The following is a 26,080-nucleotide window of genomic DNA, read 5'->3' as shown; positions in this document are numbered from 1 at the left end:
AGGGCAGCCCGACCCAGAGCTCTGGCCGCTGTGCGGGGCTGCGGGAGGCGCTGAAGGAGAGGCGGGAGGCGCTGAGGGAGAGGCCGCAGCGCCGCCGCCCCGCCCCGGGCCCGCCCAACATCCGGGTCCCGCCGGCGCCGCCGCCCGCTCGGCGTCCCGGGGAGGCGGCGGGGAGGGAGGAGGAGGCGGCAGCAGCGAAGATGGCGGCGGCGGTGGGGAGAGCCGGCTCCTTCGGCTCCTCGTCTTCTTCCGGGCTCGGCTCGACTGCCAGCTTCTCCTCCGCTTCCTCCGCCGCTTCTGCGGCCGCGGCCAACAACAACAACGCGGAGCTGCGGGCGGGCGGCGATGAGGACGATGGGCAGAACCTGTGGTGAGTGCCCGCCCCGCCCCGCGGACCCGGGCCCGGCCGCCGCCCTCGGTGCCCCGCGGGGGGCTCGGGGAAGGGGCAGGATAATCCCCCGGGCCCGCTGGCGCTCAGTGCCGCTCGGTCTCTGGGCCGGGGGGCACCTCCCCTGGCAGGGGCAGCTCTGCCCTGCCCCCGCCCCCCGTGCCCGGGCGATGGCGGGGGTGGGGCCCGGGGGAAGCGGGGGACCCTTCCCCAGCGCTGTCGTCTCCCCCCGCCAGGTCCTGCATCCTCAGCGAGGTGTCCACGCGCTCCCGCTCCAAGCTGCCTTCGGGGAAGAACGTCCTTCTGCTGGGTGAGGAAAGCATCCCGATCCCTCCGCCTTCCCCTCCGCACGCTGACTGAGGACAGCACCCCGATCCCTCTCCCATCCCCGCCGCACACAGGCCGGCTCCCGAGCCCTCTGGGGCGCCCGCAGCTTCCCTTGTTTAGCGCCCCGAGGGAGGGGGCGGGGGGTGGTGGGTGACAAGGCACTGTTCAACCCTCCCGCTTCCTCCCGTGCATGGCTTTGCTTCATTTCGGAGATTGTCCGCAGATGCTTTCCATGCGCCCCTCACCGTAGGTACCTCGCCATGATACCCTGGCTGTCCTTCCCCCGCCCCGCTCCACAGGCGGGGATGGTTGGATGGGGCGCTGTTATTGTCTGTGGCTCCGGGGGCCCTGCGGCCGAGCCCTCTCTGGCCGGAGCCGGGGATGCCGCTTGCGGTGTGTCATGGGGACACAAAAACCGCCTCCGTGGCCATCAATGAGGCGCTGGCTGCGGGCCGGAGGGCGGGGAGGCCGTGCGGGCCCTGCCCTGCCCTGCCCGGCCCGGCCCTGCCCTGCCCGCTCCGCCCAGCGCGGCCGCACCAGCGGCCTCTCCACCCAGGCCTTAGTCCAGCCTGGCCCCGGGCAGGGTGAGAGGTGCGGAAGGGGACTTTGGCAGGGCGGTAATGAGACACCCAGCTGCAGTGCATGAAGGAAAATGATACGTCAATTTTAAGAGCTTCATGGAGGTAGAGAGAGAAATGGATGCTCTCAAGTGTATGTGTATGAATAGTTAGCATTATTTTTAGTGTGGTGTGGTTTTTGTTTTTTGCTGTTTTGTTTTTCCTGAAAGACTATTAAATGCTATTACCAGAGACAGCATAATGAGTCCAGGTGTATGGATTTATAACTAGCGGCTTCTTCCGCTCTTTTTGTCAACCCTCCTGTCTCTAGAAAAAAACGTGTTAATATTTGGAAACAGGGTTAAAACTCAGTAAAGATATTCTTGCAGACTGTGCACACTGTGATTCTGCGTAGTCTTGTGGCTTATACTCTCTTGAGGTTTTTCGAGTTAGGCTTTTTTTTCCTCTCTATAATCCCAAAGCAATCACTGTGATCCTTTTCTTCCTGTTTTGATAAGCTGAGTGGTTACTTAAAACTGACTGAGAAGAAGAAGGATGTTGTGGATGTGCAGGGATGATAGCATGGTTTTCTGAAGCTCTTACAAGACTTACTACCCTTTAATTTTTTGCTTTGTATGTTATGTAATTAAGTAGGATACTGAGATTGGAAGTTACAGTGATATTAAACAAAGGAAATATTTCATAACGATTAACAACTTGTTATGTGGCACTTTGAATCTAAATTGGATGATTGGCCTTGCTGAAGTTGGAAGATTCTTCTTCAAGCTGTGATCCTTGTCAAGAAGATTACACTGTTTGTTTTTCCTCTCTCTTCACAGGCAGGTAATCCTTAGTGCTCAGTAACTGGAGACTGCTTCCTTCAGAGCTAGAAAGGATATCATAGATTGTTTCCAAGTACTCATTTAGTTTGTGCTATACAACCTGTTGTATATAGTTTCTCTTTTTTACTATTTATGTAGAGCTTATAGAATGACTTAATGTAATACTGTCTTTCCTTTATTGACAGATGCAATTTTTTTGGAATATATACAGTTTTGTAGAAGGAATTCTAATTTTTGCTTAGAAATTGGGTTTTCTGGAAGGCCTTGATCCAACAGGGAGTAAAAAACCTCCCAAATTTGGAATGTATTTAGGAAAAAGAATATCAGATCTGAGGACTGGCCAGTGAGGACCATTGCCATGTTTTTCATTAGAATACCTAATCTCTGTTGTTCACTTGCAAGTCATGATGCTGCTCCTGAAGCACACCAGCACAGGAAAAGGAGAGGTCTTATGTATCTGTATTGGACAGATTCAGTTTGTGAAGTTCTGTCTGTTTGGATTCTTGAGCTGTGTTTACAGTTTCTCTGTTATCAAACATTTCCTCTATGTTCAAGCTTTGTTCCTTTAGATAGTTTTGTACTAACTTTTGTTACTAATACAGAGCACTTCCCAGCATGATTACTTTCAGTTTCTTTATACTTTCAGTACTTTTAAGCAAAAAGGTGTAAAGCTGACCAGCATCTTGATGGTTTTCAGTCAATTCCTGGCAGGTGAATATTTACTGTATGAACAGTCATAATGGTCAAAACCTGCCAGATGAAATATGGGTTATTGTAACAAATGAGTGCTTATTTTCAATACAAGCTGCATTAAAAAAATCCTTTAAACCTCCAACAACCCGTGGCCCCACCCTGAAAAACCAACTGGAAAAACCCACCATGTAGTGTTCTTTTGTTTGCTAGGACAGGTTTTCTAATTTGCCTACAGCGTTTTTATTTTTCAAACAGTGCATATAGTTGTATGCCTAGTTTTTCTGGGACCCTGTCTCTGTCTGGCATGCTAATTCTGCTATTTCAGTATTTATTTTTAGCTGTGTTAACATCTCATTTTTAAGCACCTGGAAAGCAGTTGGAGTTATCTAACTAAAGGAGACTGGAATGCCAAATGTTATTCTGTACATACGGCACATAGTTTTGTGAAGTGAAGGTTAACAAATAATGTTGGTAATCACTTGCTCAAAATCAGTCCAAAATTAATTGACTTACCGTTTTACTTCTCCAAAGTTGTTTCACTTGCAGTTATTTTTTCAAGAACTATTTTTCTTTAAAGTTTAAATTGTGATTGGCATCACATTTGGTGTGAAAGCTTCTCATCTTATTGTTTTGTATGAACAAATAATAAAAGCTTCTCTAAACTTTACTGTAAATCCCTTATGCTCTGATTCCTAGGTAGTTTTGTTATAGTGGCCATAGCTACCTTGTTTAGCAAACTGTATCAGCAGAAAATGTAAAAGGTCTGTGCTCTCATTGCTGTTTCCAGCTTCTTTTTGTAGATAGCTGAAGCACTGTGTTTTTGTTGCTCTTTTGTTGCTTAGTTTTTTTCTCTTTTTTCTTCTTCTTCTGGACTGTCTATTGCTCACTTGTGTAATAAGGGTAGTTGATCACAGGAGATGGTTTTTGTGATGAGAAAACTGTTGCGTGTCACTGGGAGCTCTTGTGTTCATTCCCTTTCTGATATATCAGCGAGTGGAGTAGAGGGGAGCAGCTGGCAAGTCACCATTGCAAATTATGGGTGGAATCCATAGTGCTGTGGAATGTGTGAAGGCTTGGATTCAGAGACCTGAACTAATAATTTATCCAATAAATTGCTGCATGCATTCAAGCAGTCATGTTCAAAGTCATTCCGGGATGCACCAGAACACAGGGTCCCAGCTGGCAAGTGAATTGAATTGTTGTTTTTTATCTGGCTTTGTGTTTCATACATTCCTCTGTCTCTAAAGCACAGTATATTCTTTGCCTACAATTTTAACAATGTCAGACCATCCAGTGACATTCGTATGCCTGAGTCTCTGTGTCTGTATTGCACAATTATGCTTCTGCTGAATCACTAGTGGGCTTGGGGTTTTTATCGACTTCATGATAAAAGCTTTGAGTTTAATGGGCAGTGAGAGTTGAACTGCCTCATGTCCACATTTTCTCTTTACCCCAGACATCTCACTTCCCAGGGCTAGGCCTGTTTGTTTGAATCTTGGAGCTCTGCTCCTGTCCAGTGGCTGTAAGGATGCTTGGAAAGAAGCACAAGCCTCAGCTAATTTACAGGTACACTTTTCTGTGTGTACATGCACCATTTTCTGCAATAACAGCCATTCCCAATATATCTTCAAGAGCAGGTTTGGCTTGCTGCTTTCTTCCAGTGGACCTGTGGAATATAAAAACCCTGAAAATTAAGTTTTGATACAGCAAATTTTTGTGAGGGTATTAAATTTGTACTTAAATTTGTACTCAACACTATAAAAATCAGTTTTTCTTTTATCTTTTCCTTTTCAAAAAGCTGACAACTTCATTGTTATCAGTTAATCATTGAAACTGATAAAATACTGCATGTTCACACTGTTTATATTATTAACCTAAAATATTTTAAATTCCCTAGTACTGCAGAAGGTTTCAGAGGGTTTCTTTTTCTTTTTGTCCTTTCCTTGCAACTAATTCACCTTCTGCAGGCAATGAAAGCCTTGCAAGTGTAGTCAAATTGTGTTTAGGTCAGCAGAGTTATGCTTCTAAAGTGTCAATTGTTTTGATGGTGCATTGACCTAGATAAAATTCTAATTGCTTGTTTTGTAGCTACATTTTTTAAGAATTAAGTAGTACTTCTTTGTTGTGTCCTTCCTCCTGTAATGCCCTTCCAAAAATCCAGAATTACAAGGATGCTGTGTAGTAGAAGTCACTTAGAACAGCATGGAAAGTTCTGAAATTCTTGAATTACATTTATTTTAGTTTGTCTCCTCAGTGTCAGAGATGCTACTGGTTACTGGATCTATCTCAGAAATAGCTCTAAAGGTGAAGAACAGTGAAAGGAATTGTGCTTATGTGTTCTCCAGGCAGGTTAGTGGCAGGAGGACCAATAAAGGTGTCCCGTGGATAGTAACATGGGATTATTCTATTTTGGTAGTGAACGTGAATAAAATACAGTAGACAACTTCCTGCTATGTTAAAGGAGAAGGACTGAGTTAGGAATGGAAGCTGTTCACAGTCACTGTAGAATTCTCTGCAGTATTTGCCTTTCTCTGACTGTGGGTCTCTCCAAGCAGAGGTAACACCATTACTGCTGTACCTGTTTCCACAGTCCAGCCATGTATCCTTGTGGTGCAGGACATGGCAAAAGACTTGCTGGAAGAGTTGTCTGCAGTCTGCTTTCTGTCATGTTGAAAGGCTGAAGTGCAGTTAAGGTGCTCCTCAGGAAAGTTATTTAACTTTTCAGTGCCACAAATATACCAAGGGAATCGTGTGTGAAGGGAAAAACTTATCTGGCAGAGTAAAATGAACATGGAGAAGGAGACAATTTTTATTCAATAAGCAAATGAAAATTTAGTGACAAGTTATTTGTAAACTTGTTATGGCCTACTTATTGTGAACTGCTGTGTTGGTTTGAGAGATTGTAGAGAAGGCTCTCATCAGCATAACGAATTTTGTTCTTTAATTCTCTGAAAGCAAACTAAATTTGGCTTACTCTGATTATTTTGGTCTTGTTCTGTAAAAGGCATTCTTCAATTAGTATAGAATGTGTAAACAGGCCTCTTTCACTAATTTGCAGCTGTAGAAAAGGCAGTTATTAACTTGTGACAAGTATTTTATCTTGAAAATAGCAATAGTGCACATGTGCTTGGTTCTAGTAGGAAGATCATGATGTCTCTACACCACTGTGTCAGGATTCAGGCATTCCACATAGTGTGGAACAGGGATTGCTCTGGGTTTCTGGGAAGGCATCTTAGCCCCATTTGTTAACTCAGGTTTAGACTTGATGGCTTTGTTCTATCATATTTAAGCAAGAAAGATTTTTTTTTCTATTAATAAAAATATTCAATATTTTATGCTACAGATACTGGATGTTCTGAATTTTTCTACCCAGAAGCTATATTTTGCATTGTAAAAAGTATAAAGCTGATTCACGAAAGTATGCTTGGGGTGTGCAGAAGATGTTAATTGAGACCATTACTTCTGGTTTTGCTTGGCCTTGTTTGAGCATGTTTTTTCTAGAGATGAGTTGTAAAATTCCCATATCAAGCGGAATTTTAATTGATGGGCTTAAAATGCAAACAAAACACTTCCTTCAAGGAACCACTAGGATTGTAGACTACAAACAAGTAAGGCGTCCAGGGTTTTTCAGAGAGCTGTTGAAAAAAAATCACAGTCCTGGATTGAAAAGAGACAGGCTACCAATACTGATGACACAAAAGAAATGTTCACTTTTTGCTTCTTTGCCTTGACATATTTTAAACACACCACTGGACACTACAATGGAGAAGCAATTTAAACAGACAGTCAAAGCTCATGTCTGTCCTGGAGATAACACATTGATTGCTCTTCCATGTACAGATTTCTGTGACAAGTAAGAAATACCTTGTTATAGGACTACTGAAATTTTACTTCTGTTTTCATTTGCTAAACTGAAAGAAATGTGGAAATAGTATGAGTAGTTAATGTTTTGAATTTGAAAATGTTAGTTGAAAGTTTTAAGAAGTTCTGTAATGGAGAGCCAAAGTCCTCTCTACTGTAATAGTTTATGGCTGAAGTGTTGGTGTAGCAGGACGTAGATCAGTGCCTGTTTGCCTGCACTCACAGGAGGAGATTGAGTCACTCATTGCCCACCCCTCCTGTCTGGGGGGACCATTGTGCTCAATTCTGTATTGTGGCAGAACATTTAGTGATACTTGATTTTCTGCTCGGTAAACATTCTGTTTGCCTGGAGTAGTGAGAAGGGAGGAGGCTGGGAAGGGTTTCTGTTGTTACAGTTTCCTGTGTGTTTGTGGGTAGCAGCAAGAAGGATGTTTTCAAAATCTGTTTTGTGAACAGAGTAGCACCTTGGACAGAGGAGCTTTCACAACCCCAAACTGGAGCTCATCAGAGGGATGGAGTAGTAGCTGTGTGCAGATAAAAAATGCAGCAGCGCTTGTTTAGTTGAGTATAAGACTTCCCATTTTGTTAACAAGACAGTAAAATACTGTGTGTAAGCAGTTTGGTTTGGCTTTGTTTCAACTGCTTCCTTGCCTGACTTTGGTGCAAAATTAAATCTGTTGTTTTTCTTTTACTTGTATTCAGCTTTGGTGCATAGCACTGCTTGCTAGAAACATCACTTCTGTTTCCTCACTGTTGTATTAATGTGTGAGTGCAGTTTGGTATAATGGAGAATTCATGTTCTTTAGTATTTACTCTGTAAAAGAAGGCCTTTTTATGTTATTTGCAAAAGAAGGATGCAAAATCTACCTGATTTTTATTCTACCTTGAAATGCTATATCAAAAATACTATGTCAGAAATGCTTTGCTCTGTGAGTTTATGTATGGAAGTCAGTTGTTAATTTAATTATCCCACAGTTAAAAATAAAGAAGCCACAGGATTTTCCAAAATTCTGAAATGGAGGATGATGATAATTATTCTTGAAGGTGCATAAGGCTCTGTTTTCTCTATTGCTTCAGTAGCACTTGAAAAAATACTCTATTTCATAATATTAATACGCAGTGATGTTTGAGCCTAGGGAATATGAAATTTTCCTTTTGTTTGAAACTAATCAGCATTACTTTTTCATATACTTTCGAGATATCCAGAGACAAAGAAAAAAGGTAAATATCTTAAATGTGTTAAGGTTTGTAATTTGAAAAGTCATATATGAGTATGTATGTATTGTGATTGGCATTTTTTCTAAATATATATACTTTTATATATGTCTCAGGTAGCAATTAATGTTAATTATCTTAGTATCTTGTGCATTATCAATCAAATCTCCAACAGCTAATAGACTTTAATTTCCTCACATATATTTCCCTCTCCTGAGGGGGAGAGAAAATTCTGTACATAGCAAAGGCATTACAATAAAATGTTAGAGTTTCAAGAAGTCTTAAAAGTTAGCACTTAGAATTAATTTGATAAGGCAATTTCTAAAAACTACCTAGGAGTTTTAGATAAACACTGTTTTAAGATTTTCTGTTTTGATATTCTTGCTGAAGAGTAGCTACAAAGCAAAAATCTGCTGCTGCTCTTTCCTAGCATAACTCAGTATATCCAAAGTGCGTTGATTTTTGAGTGTTTTTTATTGAAGACTAGGTTGGGAAAAAATAATAGCAAGGATACAAATACATTTGCAGTTGTTATGATGTCAAAAAGTGTATCCAACATACTGTGCATAGAAAGTAGAAGTAGGTGAAGCCTCAGTCTTAGCATGTTGGGTTTCACTAGTGTGGGGCTGGACTAGCTGACCTTTGAAGGTCCCTTCCACCCCACACTATTCTGTTACGATTCTGTGTTCTCTAGGCCAAGACAGTTATCCTTTCCTCACCTTTATGATCAATTGTTTGGGCAAAAAGGAGGAAGTCCTTGTGTCATAAATGATGGTCCTGTTTTTACTTCCTCACAGCTTTTAAGACAATACTGACTCTAATTTGGCTTAAATATGTCAAGAACTCTGGATCTCCTGTTGGGTGGGGCACATTTGGCTAGGCACCTATTTTGTACCCTTGCAAGTGGGTCATCCTGTTTGTAAACTAGTTGGTTTATGTGTTATTAACTTCAGACTTCACTGATGCATCATTCTGGCTTTCTCTCGTGAAAAACGAGTGCTGCTCTCTTCATGCAGTAACTTGTACAGCACTGTTACGTGTGTCAGTCATCCACCTGCCTGGTCTTGATGTTTTGAAATGGGTGAATATTTGCTAAGGACAAGAGAATAGACAGGCTTCCTCATGGAACAGATTCAATTCAAATAGTTCTGTGATGGAAGGCTGAAATTACTGCTGTGTGTGCATATGTGCCCAGAGGTGTTAATTTTACACCAAATCAATTTGTCTTGTACTGTACTAGTAAAACTTCTTTCAGTGTAGATGGGAAAATAAAATTCTAGTTCTTACTTTGTCATAAGGTATTAATTTAACACTATGGAACTCCAATTTATTTTAGGCATTTGGAAATATGGGGTCGGAGAGGAAATTACATAACTCAGAGCTGTGACAAGTAAGGGGCTTGTGGGAAGTATATTTCAAGTTTGCCTATATTGCTTAGGATGAGCACTTTGCAACAATAGTTGTCTAGCTATTAGCATCTGTGTAAGTATGTTTTAGTTTAGACTGTTTAGGTCTATCTTTTATCAGGTGCTGAACTTTTTACAACCACAGGTGTTTTTAGACTTGTTGCAGCTACTTTTAGAACTGGTAGATACACACAGGAGATAGTAAAGTTTCCCAGATTCAAGCAAGTTGAAATCTTTGTCACCTGTGTGAATCCAACTCTAGTATGCAAAAGAACTTAGCTGGAAGTTAACTGTTCTGAGAAATCCAGAAAGCTCTTAAGTGCAACCCCTCATTAAAAGGAATAACAAATTTTGATTTGTCTTACCTGTTGAGCCTTCTGCTGGCACGCATTAATTGAAGCTGCCAATTCAAAAAGGTAAAATAGCACAATGAATCATACAGACATTGTTGGCAAAAGTTAAAGCAGCTTCATAACATGTCAGAGCAGCAGCTAATAAATCTTCTCAGTTATTTGTAGATGACAATTTTAAGAAGCTTGGATAAGTACAGAGGTGGAATTGTAATTCATCTATGATGATGAAGCTCAAACTCTTCACTTCTTCATCAGAATTATTTAAAATATATTCTTACAAGAGGAAAAGCTTTATGTATGACTAGAAAATAGCACTGCTTTCCAAAGGTTATTTAAAACCAGCTGTAATTGTTTGCCTGAGTACATCTTGTTTAATACAGGAGCTCACAAATGAACCCTTTAATTGTGGAAGAGTTAAAGGGATACAACTGAATTTTTTATTTAACTTGTCTATACTTAACTAGACTTCACATCTCAGTTCTGGTCTTATTTCTCTCTCTCTCTTTCTCAAAATATATTTCATTTAAAATACATTCATTCCACTGAGTAAAATCCCCACGGCATCTTAGAGTAAGCAGTCTTATGTTTTCCAGTGTTAGTGAAATATGAAAATAAAGCCATCCTCTAAATTGAAGAGTTTGTGTGGCAGTCTTGGGGATGGTATGTTAAGCAAATTCAAAATCAGTCTATCAAAGTATCTCTGTTCTTTACAGTGTTATAGCTATAGCACTTTTAATGTAGCCATAGTGACATCTGTAATATCATGGTCAGTTCTCTTTAAAGGGAAAATGTCATGATGTTTAGCAGTGAAAATTACTGCCCTTGAACTTTTGTCTTTGTTATGTGATTAAAAGCAAGTGCTTAGACTCTCCCTCTATAGAAGAGACTTGGGACATGCTCTGTTTGGCACAGAATTGATAAAGTGCTTCTTAGGGACCTGGGATTAACCTTAATTTTATAAACTGTGAGTGAGTTTCAAGAATTTTGTAATGTCTGTTGCATATTCATCATCCTGCAAATTAGAGAAAAAAACAAACTGGCAACCCCCTGCTTTGTGTTCAAATTCAGCTTGGTTTCTCTTTTGAACTGGAAAAAATGCACCTGAAGTTTGTCAACTCAGAGACCCATGACTATAAATGAAGTTTTTCAAGAAGGGTCTCTGGCAGTAGTTGAGGTGTTTACATTGTGTATATGCTGTAAGGTTCAGTGGTTATCCAAGCTCCCTTTGGATGGGAGAGAATAGGAGAGAATGGATCTGGATTGCAGGCTTGTCCCTGTGCTATCCAAATATACACACATGTATTGTAAGGCAGTGGACTTACTATTTGTCACTTCTTTTTAAGGTTTCTTGGGACCTGTAACAAGGAAAATATTCACAGAAACCAATTCATAAAAGCTGAGGTAACAGATTTGCCTTATTCAGTGTGCTGTTTGAAATGAGAGAGTTCTGAACTGTAAGAGGAGCTTACTGTGAATTAAACTCTACTTCAGAAAAACTTTGTTACTACTTTGATTGTAGTTGAAAGACTGAAATTGTTGGAGGTATTTAACTACTCCTTACCATATCCTTTTAAAGGTGGGTATAAGAGCCTATTTCAGGTAGCATAGTTGGCGGCATAATTGCATCTATCAATAGATAGAAATAATATTTGAAGCTGAAACATGCACTTAGAACAGATGGATGATTTGGGCAAAACTTGCTGTGTTTCAAAACTCCAGTGAGCTCAGCCACCCTGTTAGGATATGGTTTTCCTCTTGCCCCAGGTGGTTTTTAATATGTAACTGTGATTAAAGACTGAGTGGTATCTTACTTCTGTCTCTCCAGGTGAAGATGGAGCAGGTAAAACTAGCTTAATAGGAAAAATTCAAGGAATAGAGGAGTACAAAAAAGGAAGAGGAATGGAGTATTTGTATTTAAATGTGCATGATGAAGACCGAGATGGTGAGTCTGTATTTGTAACAATATCTTAAACCTATTTGAAAGCAATGGTTCAGTAGTGTGATATTTGAAATGACAGTAGGATGTTTTTCTGTCTTTATAGTATGCAGGAGTCCAGCTTATGCCAGAAGTGATTTGTATCATGAGGAAGTTTGTCTATGTAATTTCTTTGGTAGATACCAGGCACGACCACTTAAGTGGTAGAGGAGGAGAGGAACATGTAAAAATAAAAAGCTGGAAAAAAAAGACCGGGGAAGCAGACTTAGCTGCAGCATTCTGAATAGATGTGTGTTCCTCAGGCCTAGAGGAGAAGGTGCCCAGGCTTCCATTTCATTTCCATTAAATTGCTTTCTTCCATTTCAATTGCTGTGGCAAGTGGTTATCCTGAACCAACAGGGGAACCTTTGTCTTGCTGGCATACAATCTGCAAGGCTACTGCCATCAACTGATGGGTACAATTGCGCGCAATGATAAGGAGATATAAAAAAACAAACAAAAAACCCAAAAACTTGGGTGAAGGTATGGCTAGAAAGGAAAAAGTGTGTTTAAGGTCCTGTTTAATATCCTGGTACCTGGAGTTATGGCATGTGAATAAGGATATACTGGAAGCTTTGGAAAAAAAAATGGGAACTCTTGTGAATACTATAAAAAAATTCCCAAACAACTTGAAGGAGAACTGGAAGAAGTTGGCCCTTTATTTTTTCCTGAAATCACCTACTTTCCTGATATTCATGTCTGGATATTGATCTCAAAGATGGCTTGGAACTAGATGTAAGAAGATTGGGAGTTTGCTTTAAATCTCTTCCTCAGAACTTCTGTAACAAGTAATAAAAATTTACCTGACAGGAAATATTGTAATTACATTAAGCCAACTAATTTTGAATCAACATCTCCTCTTTTACTGCACAAGTGTTTGTGAATTTGTAGTATTGTGTAATTTTTTGGGGGAAAAACAGTTGAATGGTCTATTTGTATGGTGATTGTCCTTTTGCAAATTGAAAGAGTACACTGTCTGTTAAGTTAAACTCAGTCATTAAAAACTTACAGTTCTTTAGGGTTTTTTGAGTGGCCAAGGTACATTCTATACTCTAAGAGTTATCCAAGCGTGTCAAATGGAGTTTTGAAGGGGAGATGGCCGTCCTTGAGAGCTGAGCAGGCCAACAGCTTCAAAAAGATGACTGAGTTCACACAGTTTTCTCTTCTAAGCTGCATCTTGAAGAAAATGTTTTCCTACTCAAAAATGGTGAACAACTATTTTGGGAATGTTGAATGCTTTCTCTGGATCCTCCCTTTCAGATAATGATTTAAGATCTTCAGTTATCAGCCATTAACATCAGGGTTTGAAAGCAGAGGAGTTGTCTCCCCACAAGCTGCAGATTGCTGTTTCATTATGTATGTTCAATGAACTAATAAAACATCATCTGCTTTCTTCCTTGTATTTTACATGTCCAAAGAACATTGAATAGCCATTATGTAGTGGTGTGTTTCAAGTAAATCTCATTAAATGTTTTTTCCCTTTTTTTGTAGATCAAACAAGATGTAATGTATGGATTTTGGATGGTGACCTGTATCACAAAGGTCTTCTTAAATTTGCAATGGAGGCAAGCTCTCTAAAGGACACTCTAGTTATGTTGGTAGTAGATATGTCTAGACCTTGGACTGCACTGGATTCTTTACAAAAATGGGCAAGTGTTGTAAGAGAACATATTGACAAGTTAAAAATTCCTCCTGAAGAAATGAAAGAAATGGAGCAAAAGTGTGAGTATCCTGCAAATACATGGGAATGTATTAAATTATTAATTAAATGTGCTTAAGGCTTTCTGTACCATTTAATCTCTCCATTGCAGTCTTTTTCATTCTTTGGAAATGTTATTTAAAATTAGAACTTACCAAGCAAGTCTAGCTTCAGATAAGTCTCAAGTAGCTATGTGAACGAAACTAGTACTTCTTTCTAACAGAATAACAATGTAGGGGGGAAAAAGCTGTCAGAATGAACACAGCTGAAATTTTGGCATTGTTTTTTGTGTTTTTCTTGATAAGATTCACCAAACAAAAACCAAAAAAATTTCTAAGCATTCAAATTTTCATTTATTTGTTTAAAGGCAGATCACTACATTAGCTTCTTAACTGTTCCTGTAGTTAGCCAGTTAGAGAATCTGGGACCTGTTCTGTGCCTACCAAAAGTGTAAATTTTGAGAGGATTCATGGCAGCATGGCCACATCTGGGCCCTTTCCACTTGAAGACTTTTATTGTAATTATTATTGATGTTAACAGAGCTATGTGTTCATTCCTCTGTGAGTGTCTTGTCTTTTTAGTTTTAAACATGCAGAACACAAAGATTTTGCAAGGTTTCTTAAACTGGCTGTGAGCTCACATTATAGCTCCACATTACTTTTGAGCAACCTTTTGCATTTCCCTTAGGGTAGTAGAATTTAAGTCTTTCACATTCATCTGAATTACTACAAGGAAGAGATTTGAGAAAGTTCTGTGTTGAGATCAAGTAGCATGATTAAACTTCCTTTTTAAGTCTGAAGTTGCACTCCAACTGGTACATTCTTAAGCAATGAGTGCTTATGCTAATTTAGAAATGCAGGTTGTAGCTGTGCTGTGATGAAGTGGAATGTAAGGTGACAGTTGTAGATACTCTGGAATGAGGTATGGGGAATATTAGTTGTTTTGTTTGTCCCTTTAATAGAGAGATTCTTCTAAGGGAAGTATCATCCTTGAGAAGTTGTTTAGGTGGGAGGAGCTGAGTGCTCTTGGATGTCTTTTTTGGTTTGGTTTTTTGGATGTCAGTGCATGTGTATTAAACATCCCCAAAAACACTTACTTTTGGGATAGGATTTTGTTAGATGAAAGTATAGATATAGTCTCTAGGTTATCAAAGGTGTATAGCTGATAGTTTCGCTTCTTTACAGACTGAGTGAATAGAATAGAGAAATTATAAAATCCATAAAATGTAAGCAATGAAATGAGTCAAGAAAAAAAAAAATGCTACTCCATTTAGTTTTGCCTGGTTTGGTTTTCTGTCATCTGGTCTAATTGTTACAGACATAAGTTGTCTGAACATTGGGTATAACAGAGGCCCTGGACACAATCCAGATGTGATTGGAAGCCGGTTTTTGTTTTGATCCTGTTGTGAAGTGACTTCATGCATTGCTAGGCGGGCAGGAGCTTGACACTGCCAAAAGGAGGAGGGAGCATAGCTTGCCTGGCTTTTGGCTACAGAATCCCACTAGATTCTTGTGTCAGGCTCAGTGCTCCTGAGAGCTGATTTAACTTGCTACCAGGATTGAAATCTACCCAGGGTTTGTGTGTGTAGTTTTCTGGAGGCATGCTGCTGTGTTTGTCTTCAGTTCTAGCAGCTCAAAGACAGACCCTGTGAGGACTAGAACTGCTACAGAAAGGCATTTGGGGATACATAGCAGCTGTGTGTTGAAATAGCTCTTCCTCTTCACTGAATTAATCTGTGTTTCATGAAACTGTGTTTCTAAGAAGACCTGAGATAGTATTCCACAGTTTTGGAGCTGTGATACACTAAATTAATCCTTCTTTCTACTGCTTTCCCTGGTTACATAAAGATTAGTACGTTATGATCATACATTGGGAATTTTAGGAATCCACTGGAGGATTTACACAATTATCCCAGGACAGGATACTATACAGGAAAGACACTGTAGAGTGACTGGCATATTGTGGTGAGAACTCTGGGTTTCAGATACATTCAGTTAATCTCAGAAGCTCTTCGGACCAGACTTGAATTAGCAGCATTCCCTGAATTAGAGCCTGGGTTGACAGTTTAAGATGATAACCGTGCATATGCTTTTTGTTATTGTGAACTCCAAGATCTGCAGAAAAATTGAATAATCTTGACCCAATGTAATTTTTCCTCTAGGGCATTGAAATAAGTCTTGCTCTGTTAATTGCCCAGATGCTTTCTATGTGTGAACTCAAGGGCTTCAGTCAGTTTAATGAAGGTAGCAGTGGATTCACACAGGAGTGATGATGTTCTGGTGTAGTTCACTGCCCCTGTGCATGATGCAGCTGAGCTGCTGAGCTGCCTGACTTGTGCTGAATCAGGATGTGCTACTCGTGGAATAGTAGGCAGTGGTTTGGTTTGATAGAGCCTTGTTTCTGCTGTGTGGAACAGGACATGTGATGTGAAAAATACAGACATTTTATGCCTCACATGGCATCCCTGACTGCAGGAATAGTAAGTAACTGTGTAATTAGAGGCTTGGGCGTGTGCAGCAGAACATGACAAGGATTTGCAACAAGAATTAGGAAAAGAGTGTAACTTACCCTGCTTGCTCCATTTTAAAGTAATCTCTGATAATTTTAAAGCATGCTAAATGTTTAATATGCTATTAATTAATTAATTATAAAGCTAGTTTAAACTAGTGTTTATGTATTCTATTATTTTTTGTTTATACTACTGTTTTGTATTCTATTATTTTTTGTTTATACTACTGTTGAGTCTGAGTACAGAGAGTGAAGACAAAGGGTCTGTAGGTAAAACCTGGTATACAGTAGCAGCTAAGCAGTTTGTGTGAGGCTTAATTCTGTTTATTCTGACAAACTGTTCATTAACTTTACCAAAAAGAATGGAAGGAAACTTATGTCATTTAGAAAGCAGAGCAAACAGTAATCCTTAGTACTAACTGCCTCGTGGTTTCACAGTGATTAAAAAAAGATTTCATGTTGTCCTTATGGGCAGTTTTATGTGATCATGTTCTTCTGGCTGCTGATCCAGCAGATCTCAGACTTGCTAGTTCTCCCTTGTGCTGCACAGAGCCAACAGCTAGCCAGGATTAGGTGCATGCTCCGTTTTTTCAACACCAAGATGCAGAAATACTATGCAATAAAAAGTGCTAGAGATTGGTGGCAGTGGAAATCATTGTTGAAATAATAAAGCAGCTGATGTTTTAATGTAACTTTTTTTACTTTCAGTGGTAAGAGACTTCCAGGAGTATATAGAACCAGGCGAGGATTTTCCAGCTTCTCCACAGAGAAGAAATACTTCATTACAGGAAGACAAAGATGACAGTGTGATTTTACCCCTGGGTGCAGATACACTAACATGTAACTTAGGCATTCCTGTAGTAGTAGTTTGTACAAAGGTTTGTTTCACATTTTAGGTTTTTTGCATATTTTATTGAAGTAACTCTGTCAATTGCGGATTGGGGTGGGAAGCACATGGTTATTAAGTTATTCTGAAAACCTCACTTAAGAACTCTTTAAAAGTGTTTAATATTGAAAGTTGGTTATCTTCTGGAACCCATTATTTAATGTTATTTTGGAGTTAGCTTTTCCTTTAGTTCTACCAGTTTTCAAGGGATTGACAAATACGCCAGATCTGGTTTTGCTCACAGAAATGAGCTAGTCAATAAGCAACTAGAATTCCCCTTGATTTCCACACTCCTCCGTATTCTGAAAATGGTGGGTTTTGAAATATTTCTGATATTTTTCTGACGATTAACTTCTTTGAGATTTGTAGTTAGTGAAGTGCTGCACTTCTAACTTTTCTCAGTTCTTAGGGGGTCTATGTGATCTGTTTTGGTTTCTGCTAGATATGTAACCATATTAAAGAAAACAATGGTGTGGTTCTCCTGTGGCTATTTTTAATCTGGTTTTTTTCCCCCCGGCTCCTCAGTTCTCATTGGCATTAAGCATACTGCATCTGCAGCCTCTGCTGGCCCCCAGGGAAGGAATAAACCTTTTGAGGCATATGCTGTTCCTTCTGTGGAAGGCTAACCCTTTCATTTAAACAGCTTTTTTTTTTCCCACCTGCTAGTTTCCTTCTATTCTTTTCTCCACCCCCACACCTTTTTCCTTTTTCTGCTTCCATATTCCTTGCTTTTGCCTTCCTTTGCAAAGAGCTAGTTAGTAACTGAATTAAAAACATTGTATTTTAATGCCACAGTGTGTAAAAAACATTGGGTAAAAAATTGTGATATCATTTGGTGGTAAGTTTTCAACAGAGATTTTGAGTGGGGAGTGCATTGGAGTGGGGAGGGAGAGTGAATGAAAAGTTCCAGTCACTTGAATTTTCAAGTTGTGCTGATTCCAGTACATGTACATCCAGTTATATTAAAACCAAAAGGGTTCAATTGTGCTTCTAAACTATCTTACCAGCTTTTTGGTTTTCTCTGCACTGCCCCACCCCACTTCATCTCCCTTTCCCCTTGTAGCAGCATGTGTAGCAGCACTGCTATTCTAGCAGATGACTGAAAGCTGTATATTAATTTTGTGTTTATTTTGATAGTGTGATGCCATCAGTGTTCTGGAAAAAGAGCATGACTACAGAGATGAACACTTCGACTTCATCCAGTCACATATCAGACGGTTTTGCTTACAGTGTATCCTTTAACACATCATAAAGATGATATAATTACTCAATTCAATGTTTATGTTAATTATGACAACTTTAAAAGAATATTTTTGTCTGTACCAAAGTAGGATGCAACTCTTTTACTGTAGCTTGCAGTCTGCTTCAGGTACCCCTATGGGCAACATTGAATTAATTGAATTTTTCTGTTTTCTTGTATCTCCTTTTTTACAGAGCTACAGGAGGTTCCAGCATGTCCCCTTACCGTGAATTTCCTTATTGCCTCCATTTCCATATTTAGGAAATCAGTTCTCAGAACAGCACATCTTAGCTCCCTAAAATAACAATAAGATAATTCATTTAAGTATGATCTTGCTCCAGATGCACATAAGGCATGTTCATTTTGCAAATATGCAGTCTCCTCCATGTTCAGTAATTCCACAGGATGAGGCCAAGGGGGAAGGAAAGAAGTGTGAATTGCTGTAGGCAAGGTCCACTGACTTCCTTTGTATTGGTATAGAGACAATGTACAGAAGCTGTTGCTGTACTATTATTGTTTTTAAGCTTAATTTTTTTAGAAGAAGTGTATAAAATACTGTCTAGTGTTGTTCAGTCAGATAGACATACTGAGATCTAGATTTTAGATGCCAGTAACATGCCTACGTTGTGTCATCATTTGTGCTGTGGTAAGGAAGTTTAAATGCTATTGGAGGGACAGCAGGTGACAGATGGAAAAATTAGTTCAAGAGCCAGAGACCTCAGTTGAAATGGCACTTCCTTCAAAGGGCTTCCAAGACCTAATTTTTCAAAATGGAATTATGTAGTAACTCCTGTGTGTGTCAGAAAAATATAAAATAGTAGGAATTAGCCTCCATGATTGCATATGCCATGTACAACTTGAAATTCTTTTCTAAATTTCACAGAATAGGAATCAGGCCCCATTATATAACCTTCTGCTAGGATTTGAATTGCAGGCATGTAGAAATAAATTAGGGATTTTGTTATTTTTACAATTTCAAAGTAAAAATTACTATTTTATTAATTCTTTGCATAAAATGTGTTAATTTGATACTGAACCATGCTAGAATGCTAAGCATTCTCATAGTCTTTTAGTAAGTGATATATAGCAAACTCATTTGCCTTCCTTTCCTTTAAAAGCAGATCACTGTATAATGTAAGAGTTTGTTCCCCTAATTAAAAAAAGCAGATGGGAAAGTGGAAGATCTTTGGCATTTTTGAAGCTGCTAGTGTTAGTGCTGCAGCGATTGCAGGGTGGGATAATGAGAATATACAAGGATATGGCATGAAAATTTTTGTTCATTAATAGCAGAAGTCTGTTTTAAAGGCATTGTAGTGAAACTATTGGTACTGGGGGGCTTTGAAAGTGAGAAGAGCCTTTACTTTACTTAAAAATCAATAGCTGAATTGTCCTAAAACAAATGCAGAAAAAAAAGAGATTTATTTAAATTACTTAATAGCTTATTTCAGAATTAAGTGTTTGAAGTTATTTGACCTTTTTTGCTTTGGTTTTGTTTTCCCTTTCAAAATTCTACTGTAGCTGACTCTTTTTTGATAGTTTAAAGGTTACTTTAGTTTCTCTTACTAGCCATTAAACTAATTTTTCTTTAACATCTTTATTCAGATGGGGCAGCACTTATTTACACTTCAGTAAAAGAAAACAAAAACATTGATTTAGTGTATAAATATATAGTCCAGAAGTTGTACGGATTTCCTTTCAATGTTCCAGCTGTTGTTGTGGAAAAAGATGCAGTATTTATGTAAGTTATCTGCACTATTATGTGTGTGTGACTAAAAAATGTATCTGTGCAATGCTGTAAAGTAGCATTTAGAGCCATTTTGGGTTTATGATTTTTAAAGTTCCATGTAACATTCTTATGAGTTGGAATTTGGTGAGTGCCAGTGGAGGAAGATTACAAACCCTCACTGTTCCAAAGGAAAATGTTAAGGCCAGAGATTTTCCTTCTCTCTGTTATGGTGAACCAATCTCTACCTACTTGGACTGATCAATAACCAGCTTGCATGGGAGAATGGACACTGTGACACCGTTCCTGGCTCCCAGTTGTGTGCAGTTCAGGAGTGCATGCAAGAATAGCTTGAAGTAGCAATAGAATTTTAAGCCAAATAATCCTTTCTCTAGTCCTGCAGGTTGGGATAATGACAAGAAGATAGGAATATTGCATGAGAACTTCCAGACACTAAAAGCAGATGACAATTTTGAAGATATCATAACAAAACCACCAGTCAGAAAGGTACAGTGAGATATCTTTGCATTTAATTGCTTTGCTATTTATTTGCCTGTCAGGTTTTTTCTCTTTCATTGAGACTATGCTTCCAGCTTATTAAAAGTGTGATGTACCATGCGGGGAGGGTGACATTCTTATTTTGTTCTTAAAGTTGCTCTTTAATTAACAAAAAAGATCATTATGTGGTTTTGTTCTGAATAGCTCTTCTTCAGCTTACACCTTTTTTTCCTGCCACTGTTACATTGTTGAAGACTACAAATACACATGTTTTCCTTTTAAGACATATTTGGTATTGAAAAGCTGAAGTATGATTTACCTGTTTCTCAGAGTTGTTTTTTTTTAAAGAACATTCTATTTTGCTCTGAGTTGTTTATAACTTCATAATATTTTCTGTTTCTTTTGGAGTACTTAAAATAAGGCTTGAGACAACGTAAAATCAAAATTAAACATGTGCAAACAGTTTCTACATCTATTCAGTGTATTTTCCCTTGTACTATATAACGAAATCCCTTGACAGAATGACCTGTAAACATATGTGAGGTTGTTGAACAAAATGTGTGCAGCAGTGGGCTCAGAGGTTATTGAAAGCAAATATTTATATGGCTTTTTTCTAACAAAGCTAAGATTTTGTGACTGATCTTATTTTCAAGTGGGAGTTATTTTAGTGCAGAAAACAAATACTGTGTCCCTTCTGAAATCTTTAGGGAAAGTATGAGGACATGTTAAATAGGTATATAAAGAACATCTAACTGACAGTGCAAAAAGATTTCCTTTTGCACGCTTATAAACTTCAGGCCTGGGTTATAAACTTTGGTACTGATATTTGCCATGCTTGCTTGGGCAAAATTTTTGATGAGCTTATTTGGAAGGAGAGTGCTTGTGATTTGATGCATAGAGCTGGGATCTGAGATGTCTGTGTCCAGTTCCTACACCAGTGAGCACAGGTGAAGAGTCATGTGTGCCATAGTTACCTATAAAGTAATACCGAGGTGAGGCCTCAATAAATTAACAGAGACATGGGCATGATGCAGAGCATGTGCATCCATCTTACTGATCCTGACACCCCTGAATGTGCCTCGTAACCATTTACTTAATTCCTTTTTACTGAACAATTAAATGAACTTTTTAATGCGTCTTTCTCCAAATGTATCTACAGCTTTATGTCTGACAGGTCAAAGGAGTTAATGATAATTCTCTTTCACTTCTGATTAACTTGGCCGAAATGGAATCATGAGGAGCAGTCTTAAATATGAAAAATGTGATATGCAGCAATCATAGTATTTTATACGTGTACTTCATTATTGAATGTTTTGGTCATATTCACCACCAGATAAAAAAGAAAATACCTACCTTTCTTTCTTTTGGTCAAATTTTTGCTCATGTTTTTGTATTGCAGTTTGTTCATGAAAAAGAAATCGTAGCAGAGGATGACCAAGTGTTTCTTATGAAGCAGCAGGTAATTTTCTGTCCATAACACAAGCAACAAGAGTTTCATTTAACAACATTCCCAATACAAATTTGGGGTTGTATTCTTAGTCACTGTAATATCTAACACTTCATGTGTATGTTTGATTTTTTGCAGTCACAGTTGGCAAAACAACCACCTACTGCTGCAGGAAGGCCAGTGGTTAGTAACAAAATCTTTAAATATCATCACATGAATATCATTAACTTTTATATATTTCGAGGGTTGCTTTTATCTGCACTGTCAAATATTGTTTGATCTAATTGTTTTAAACCACATAGTTTTTAAAGACTTGTAGTGCTCTAAAATTATGACACTGCTCAGTGTCTCACGACAACGTGTATTGACAGCAAGGGCTAAAGGTCCTGACTTGCTTTTTTGTATGTTATAATGCATTTATGGTCAGAGGCACTGCTGAGTACCAGGTGGATTTCCAGGTTTCTCATGGGGATGAAATTAAAAACTTCTCTTGTGCTTTAGTTACACTAAAGTTAATAGTTTTAACAATGTTCTATGAGTGTGAAAAAACTTGTATGCAATCAGCGAAATCTAATCCTGTGTCATTTCAGTTGCATGAGATACTAAATTTAAAATACAAAAGCTTAGGAGCTGTGAGAAATAACAAAACACTTCATTTAGTCTATCCTTACACTTAGGGTTTGTTGGTTTGTTGTTTTATGGGTTTGTTTGTTTTTTTTTTAATAGGATGCCTCACCAAGAGTTCCTGGTGGATCTCCTAGGACACCAAATAGATCTGTAACATCGAATGTTGCCAGTGTTACACCTATCCCCACTGGGTCAAAAAAGATTGATCCCAATATGAAAGGTACCTTTTCTTATGAGGGCACAAAAGCAGTAAAATAATTTCTTTGCCTGCTTGCTTTAATGTGGTTATTTAGATTTATAACACTAAATCATTATTTACTTAGAAAATCTGTGTTGGTTTTGTGTTGTGGTTTTTCTTTTCTTCTCCTTGTAGCTGGAGCTACATCTGAAGGAGTCCTGGCTAACTTCTTCAATAGCCTCCTGAGCAAGAAAACTGGTTCTCCTGGTGGCCCTGGTGGTGTTGGTGGCAGTCCAGGAGGAGGTGGCACTGGAGGTGCTGGCAGCAACTTACCACCATCAGCAAAAAAGTCAGGTATGATTAATGACAAAAGATTGACTCAAATTGAGTGATGGATTGTTCCTGTTAGTATAGTTTATCAGAAGTATGAATACTACCTTAGTTACCTGAATGTTATATATATATAAATATGCATATATATATATGCTTTTATCTTCTATGTGGCTTTTTGCTTTTCTTTTCACAGCACTTTAGTCTTGCCTTTTTGTGGCTTTCAGAAGATCAAAGAAAAAAATCTACATGTAATTGTTTAAGCATGAATCGTGTCTACATGAGTTCCACGTTTTTTCCCTTTGTTTCCACCATCCCAGTGAAATGGCTTATGCCATAAACCTCTTCTAGTCTTATTTAAATAGGTTAGGACTGGATTTCAAGTTGATTCTTTTTGACAATACTGTCAGTATTAAAATAGCTTTAAATTTTCTTTCACTAGTGTTCTAGCTCTGATGTGATGAGCACTTTGAGTTTGGTGACACCCTATAAAAATATTTGTGTTTTCTTTTGACAGCTGTTTATATATGAGGTGATTAATGATTATTATTAATCTAGAAATGTTTAATAGTGACTGTGCTAAAGCTAGATGCAGGACTAGACAGTTGTTTCTTGCTATTCCAATTTAAAATGTTTCTGTGTTACTTAATAGCATGTGTACACAGACACCATCCCTCCCTGCTTCCCCAGAGGTTTATAATGCTGTGCTTAGGGGAGAATGCTGGTGTTTCATCGGTACTTCGCACTTCCCACTAACATTTTGTGTAGATTAACTGTGAATTTTTTTTCACTTGTGCACACTTCTCTTTTCTAAGTGCAAAACTCAGCTGGCCAAGCAAAGTTTGAGTGCTTCCTAATGGGCTGTAGGCAAAGTCAGCAGTGCCAGTTTGAACAACATATGGAGATTGTTCAAACAAATGCAGCTGACGCAATATGAGGCACAGAGAGCACCCACTGAAAAATTCTGTGGGGAGTGGCTGGCAACAGGCTTGGATGATGCCAAGCAAACAGAGGCAGCACTCCAGAAAAGTGTTCTGGCTGGGGCTGTGGCAGAAACTTCAAGGACAGAATTTAATCATTAAGGAGCAAAACAGTTTTCAGAAATTCCCTACTATGCAACAAATGAAGGGTTAGGGTTATAGCTATTTTAACATCAGAAAGGACTATGTGTTCAAGGAATTACCATAAATACTAATAAATTTGGCTTAGATGTGGCCTCTTCACCTTCCTCAGTGTTTGCTGACTTGTATTTATTGATATCTGTGGCACTCACACTTCAAATCTGAAAACTGTCTGTTAAGACAGTAGGTTGGGATTTGAGAAGTACCTCTTCCTCAGCAGCTTTGGGAAATTCCTCTGCTTATTAGTTGGAACGTTAGCTGCTTTGATTCTGATACTGTATTTTCTTTTGTTAAATAATTTGAAGGGCAGCCAAGTACATCTGGCCAAAATTACCTTTATGGCTAATTCCTGTTAATTTGCATTTTCAGAAAGGATGTATGTGCATGTTCTGCATGTGTCAGAACATTCTTTTACAAATGCTATGCACACTTGTCATAAGCGTTGGAGTCCTAATACTGCACTGCCTTTTCCCATATTGTCTCCTCCGTTCTTGCTATAGAACATAGTGGGATAGAAACCTAATCTGAGGATTAGGAAATTAAAAGGGTGGGGTAAAATGGTGTGTTTTGAGCTTGAATTAGGTTAGACTGTGGCTGCACAAATGTTTGTGCCATTCCAAGTTAGGGAGGAGATAAGTGGGTGAGGAGAGAAAGGGATTTGCCCATCTGCAGGTCTGTGTGCATCCATGAGCAGTGGTGTCAGGATTGTGCTGACCAAGTACACCAAACTGGCTTTGCTGGGCTTGCTGAAATCCCTGATTTTTACACTCAGCATTATTTCAGTTATAATTTATACAGAAAATTGTATAGAAGTAGCCATAACTGCTAGTCTTAACAGTCTTCTAGTATTTTATACTTTGAGGATATGACTTTCTCTCATACTGTTTCTTTTATGTTTCTTTTGGCTTTTGGCCTTATGCCTTAATTTTGCACCCGAAGTGTGCAGTAACAATTACTAGGATTTGTCTGATTTGAGAATTGAAGGTACCATAAGCTTTTCTTAAACATGACTGAATGATACACATTTATTTTGTAGGTCAGAAGCCAGTTTTAACAGATGTTCAGGCAGAACTGGACAGAATTTCACGAAAACCTGAAATGGTCTCTCCTACATCATCTACATCTCCCACAGAAGGTGAAGCATCTTGAAGACACCAAATAAAACCAATTGTTCAGTTTTCTGGGATAATTCAAACTTGCCTCTGCCTCTTCCTTCAGTGACTGGAACTAAAGAACTGAAATATCTTTCAGAACACAAACCATTGATGTCTGTCTTTCTTTTATATGTGTTGCCCGACTTTACAAAAGGGAGCTGTACAGATGGAAAACAGTTATCACATTGTGTAGGAGCACTGCTCACAGTGCAAAAACAGTAAATTAATTTTTTTTCTGGGTTTTGTTGAAAAGTCAGTGTAATTCTGTAAAATTGCAAGTATGTCCACTTAAGTGATAGGGGCTGCGTAGAGCAGGAAAACTGATACACACCACAGGCACTTAATTTATATTGATTTCCCAATCTGTTAGGTAAGTTTAATACTATCGTAAATAGATTAACCTCTACATGAGAGAACTACTGCTAGTTTTTGAAAGAAAAAAAATAATTGCACAGATCTGTAATAGCAACAAACTCCAGTTATACTTAAACACTTCATTGGGAATATGGTTTAAAAAAATCTGTTTCATCTCCACTGAAAGTTACACTGCATTCAAAAACCCGTGCAAAAATTCATTCCAGGTATAAGATAAAATTAGTGGACAGGGTTTTAGGGGGTTTTTTGTTTTTTCCTCTTAGATTAATTGCAGACACTGAATAAAAGATGTATAAAGAAAAAGCAGAGGTTAAATGTACAGAATATCAGTATCCAGATTTGTCTATATATATATGGCTCAGCCTTAATGTCCCCCACTATGTTTCCCACACTACTTATGGTTTAAAATTGGTCATCAAAACTGTAATCAGTTAATAAAGTATTCTCTGCATTCAAATTTAAATAACTTTCATTGAAGCCATGGTGTTCTTGTTCGTTTACAGTTACATCTAAGAATGTGGTGTAAAACATCTTAAAATACACTTTTATATTTTTACCTCTCAATGAATTACATCTCTGGCAGATAGTTAAACTTTAAAACATTGTTTCTGCGAGGAAGGGGGGTAAGTCTGCAGTGTTTGTTCCTAGGAGTGAAACTAGCTTATCTGACTTGAGTG

At 38.7% G+C, this 26,080-nt stretch overlaps 1 protein-coding gene across 1 annotated transcript; it reads left to right on the top strand.

Moving 5' to 3' along the window:
- The first annotated feature begins 161 nt into the window (after positions 1-161).
- Positions 162-25,869, top strand: DYNC1LI1 (dynein cytoplasmic 1 light intermediate chain 1). Its single transcript, XM_083867996.1, has 13 exons — positions 162-370; positions 625-698; positions 11,468-11,584; positions 13,109-13,339; positions 16,533-16,702; positions 17,848-17,941; positions 19,553-19,688; positions 20,069-20,180; positions 21,571-21,630; positions 21,757-21,801; positions 22,345-22,465; positions 22,619-22,777; positions 24,911-25,869. Exons 1-13 carry the CDS (start codon positions 201-203, stop codon positions 25,021-25,023), a joined length of 1,602 nt encoding a protein of 533 aa, XP_083724122.1. The 5' UTR covers positions 162-200; the 3' UTR covers positions 25,024-25,869.
- The last annotated feature ends 211 nt before the right edge of the window (positions 25,870-26,080 follow it).

Source organism: Zosterops lateralis (genome assembly GCF_965231275.1).
Source record: "Zosterops lateralis genome assembly, chromosome: 1".
Taxonomy (NCBI): domain Eukaryota; kingdom Metazoa; phylum Chordata; class Aves; order Passeriformes; family Zosteropidae; genus Zosterops; species Zosterops lateralis.
The sequence above is the reverse complement of the archived record's forward strand: the minus strand, read 5'-3'. Positions and strand labels throughout refer to the sequence as shown.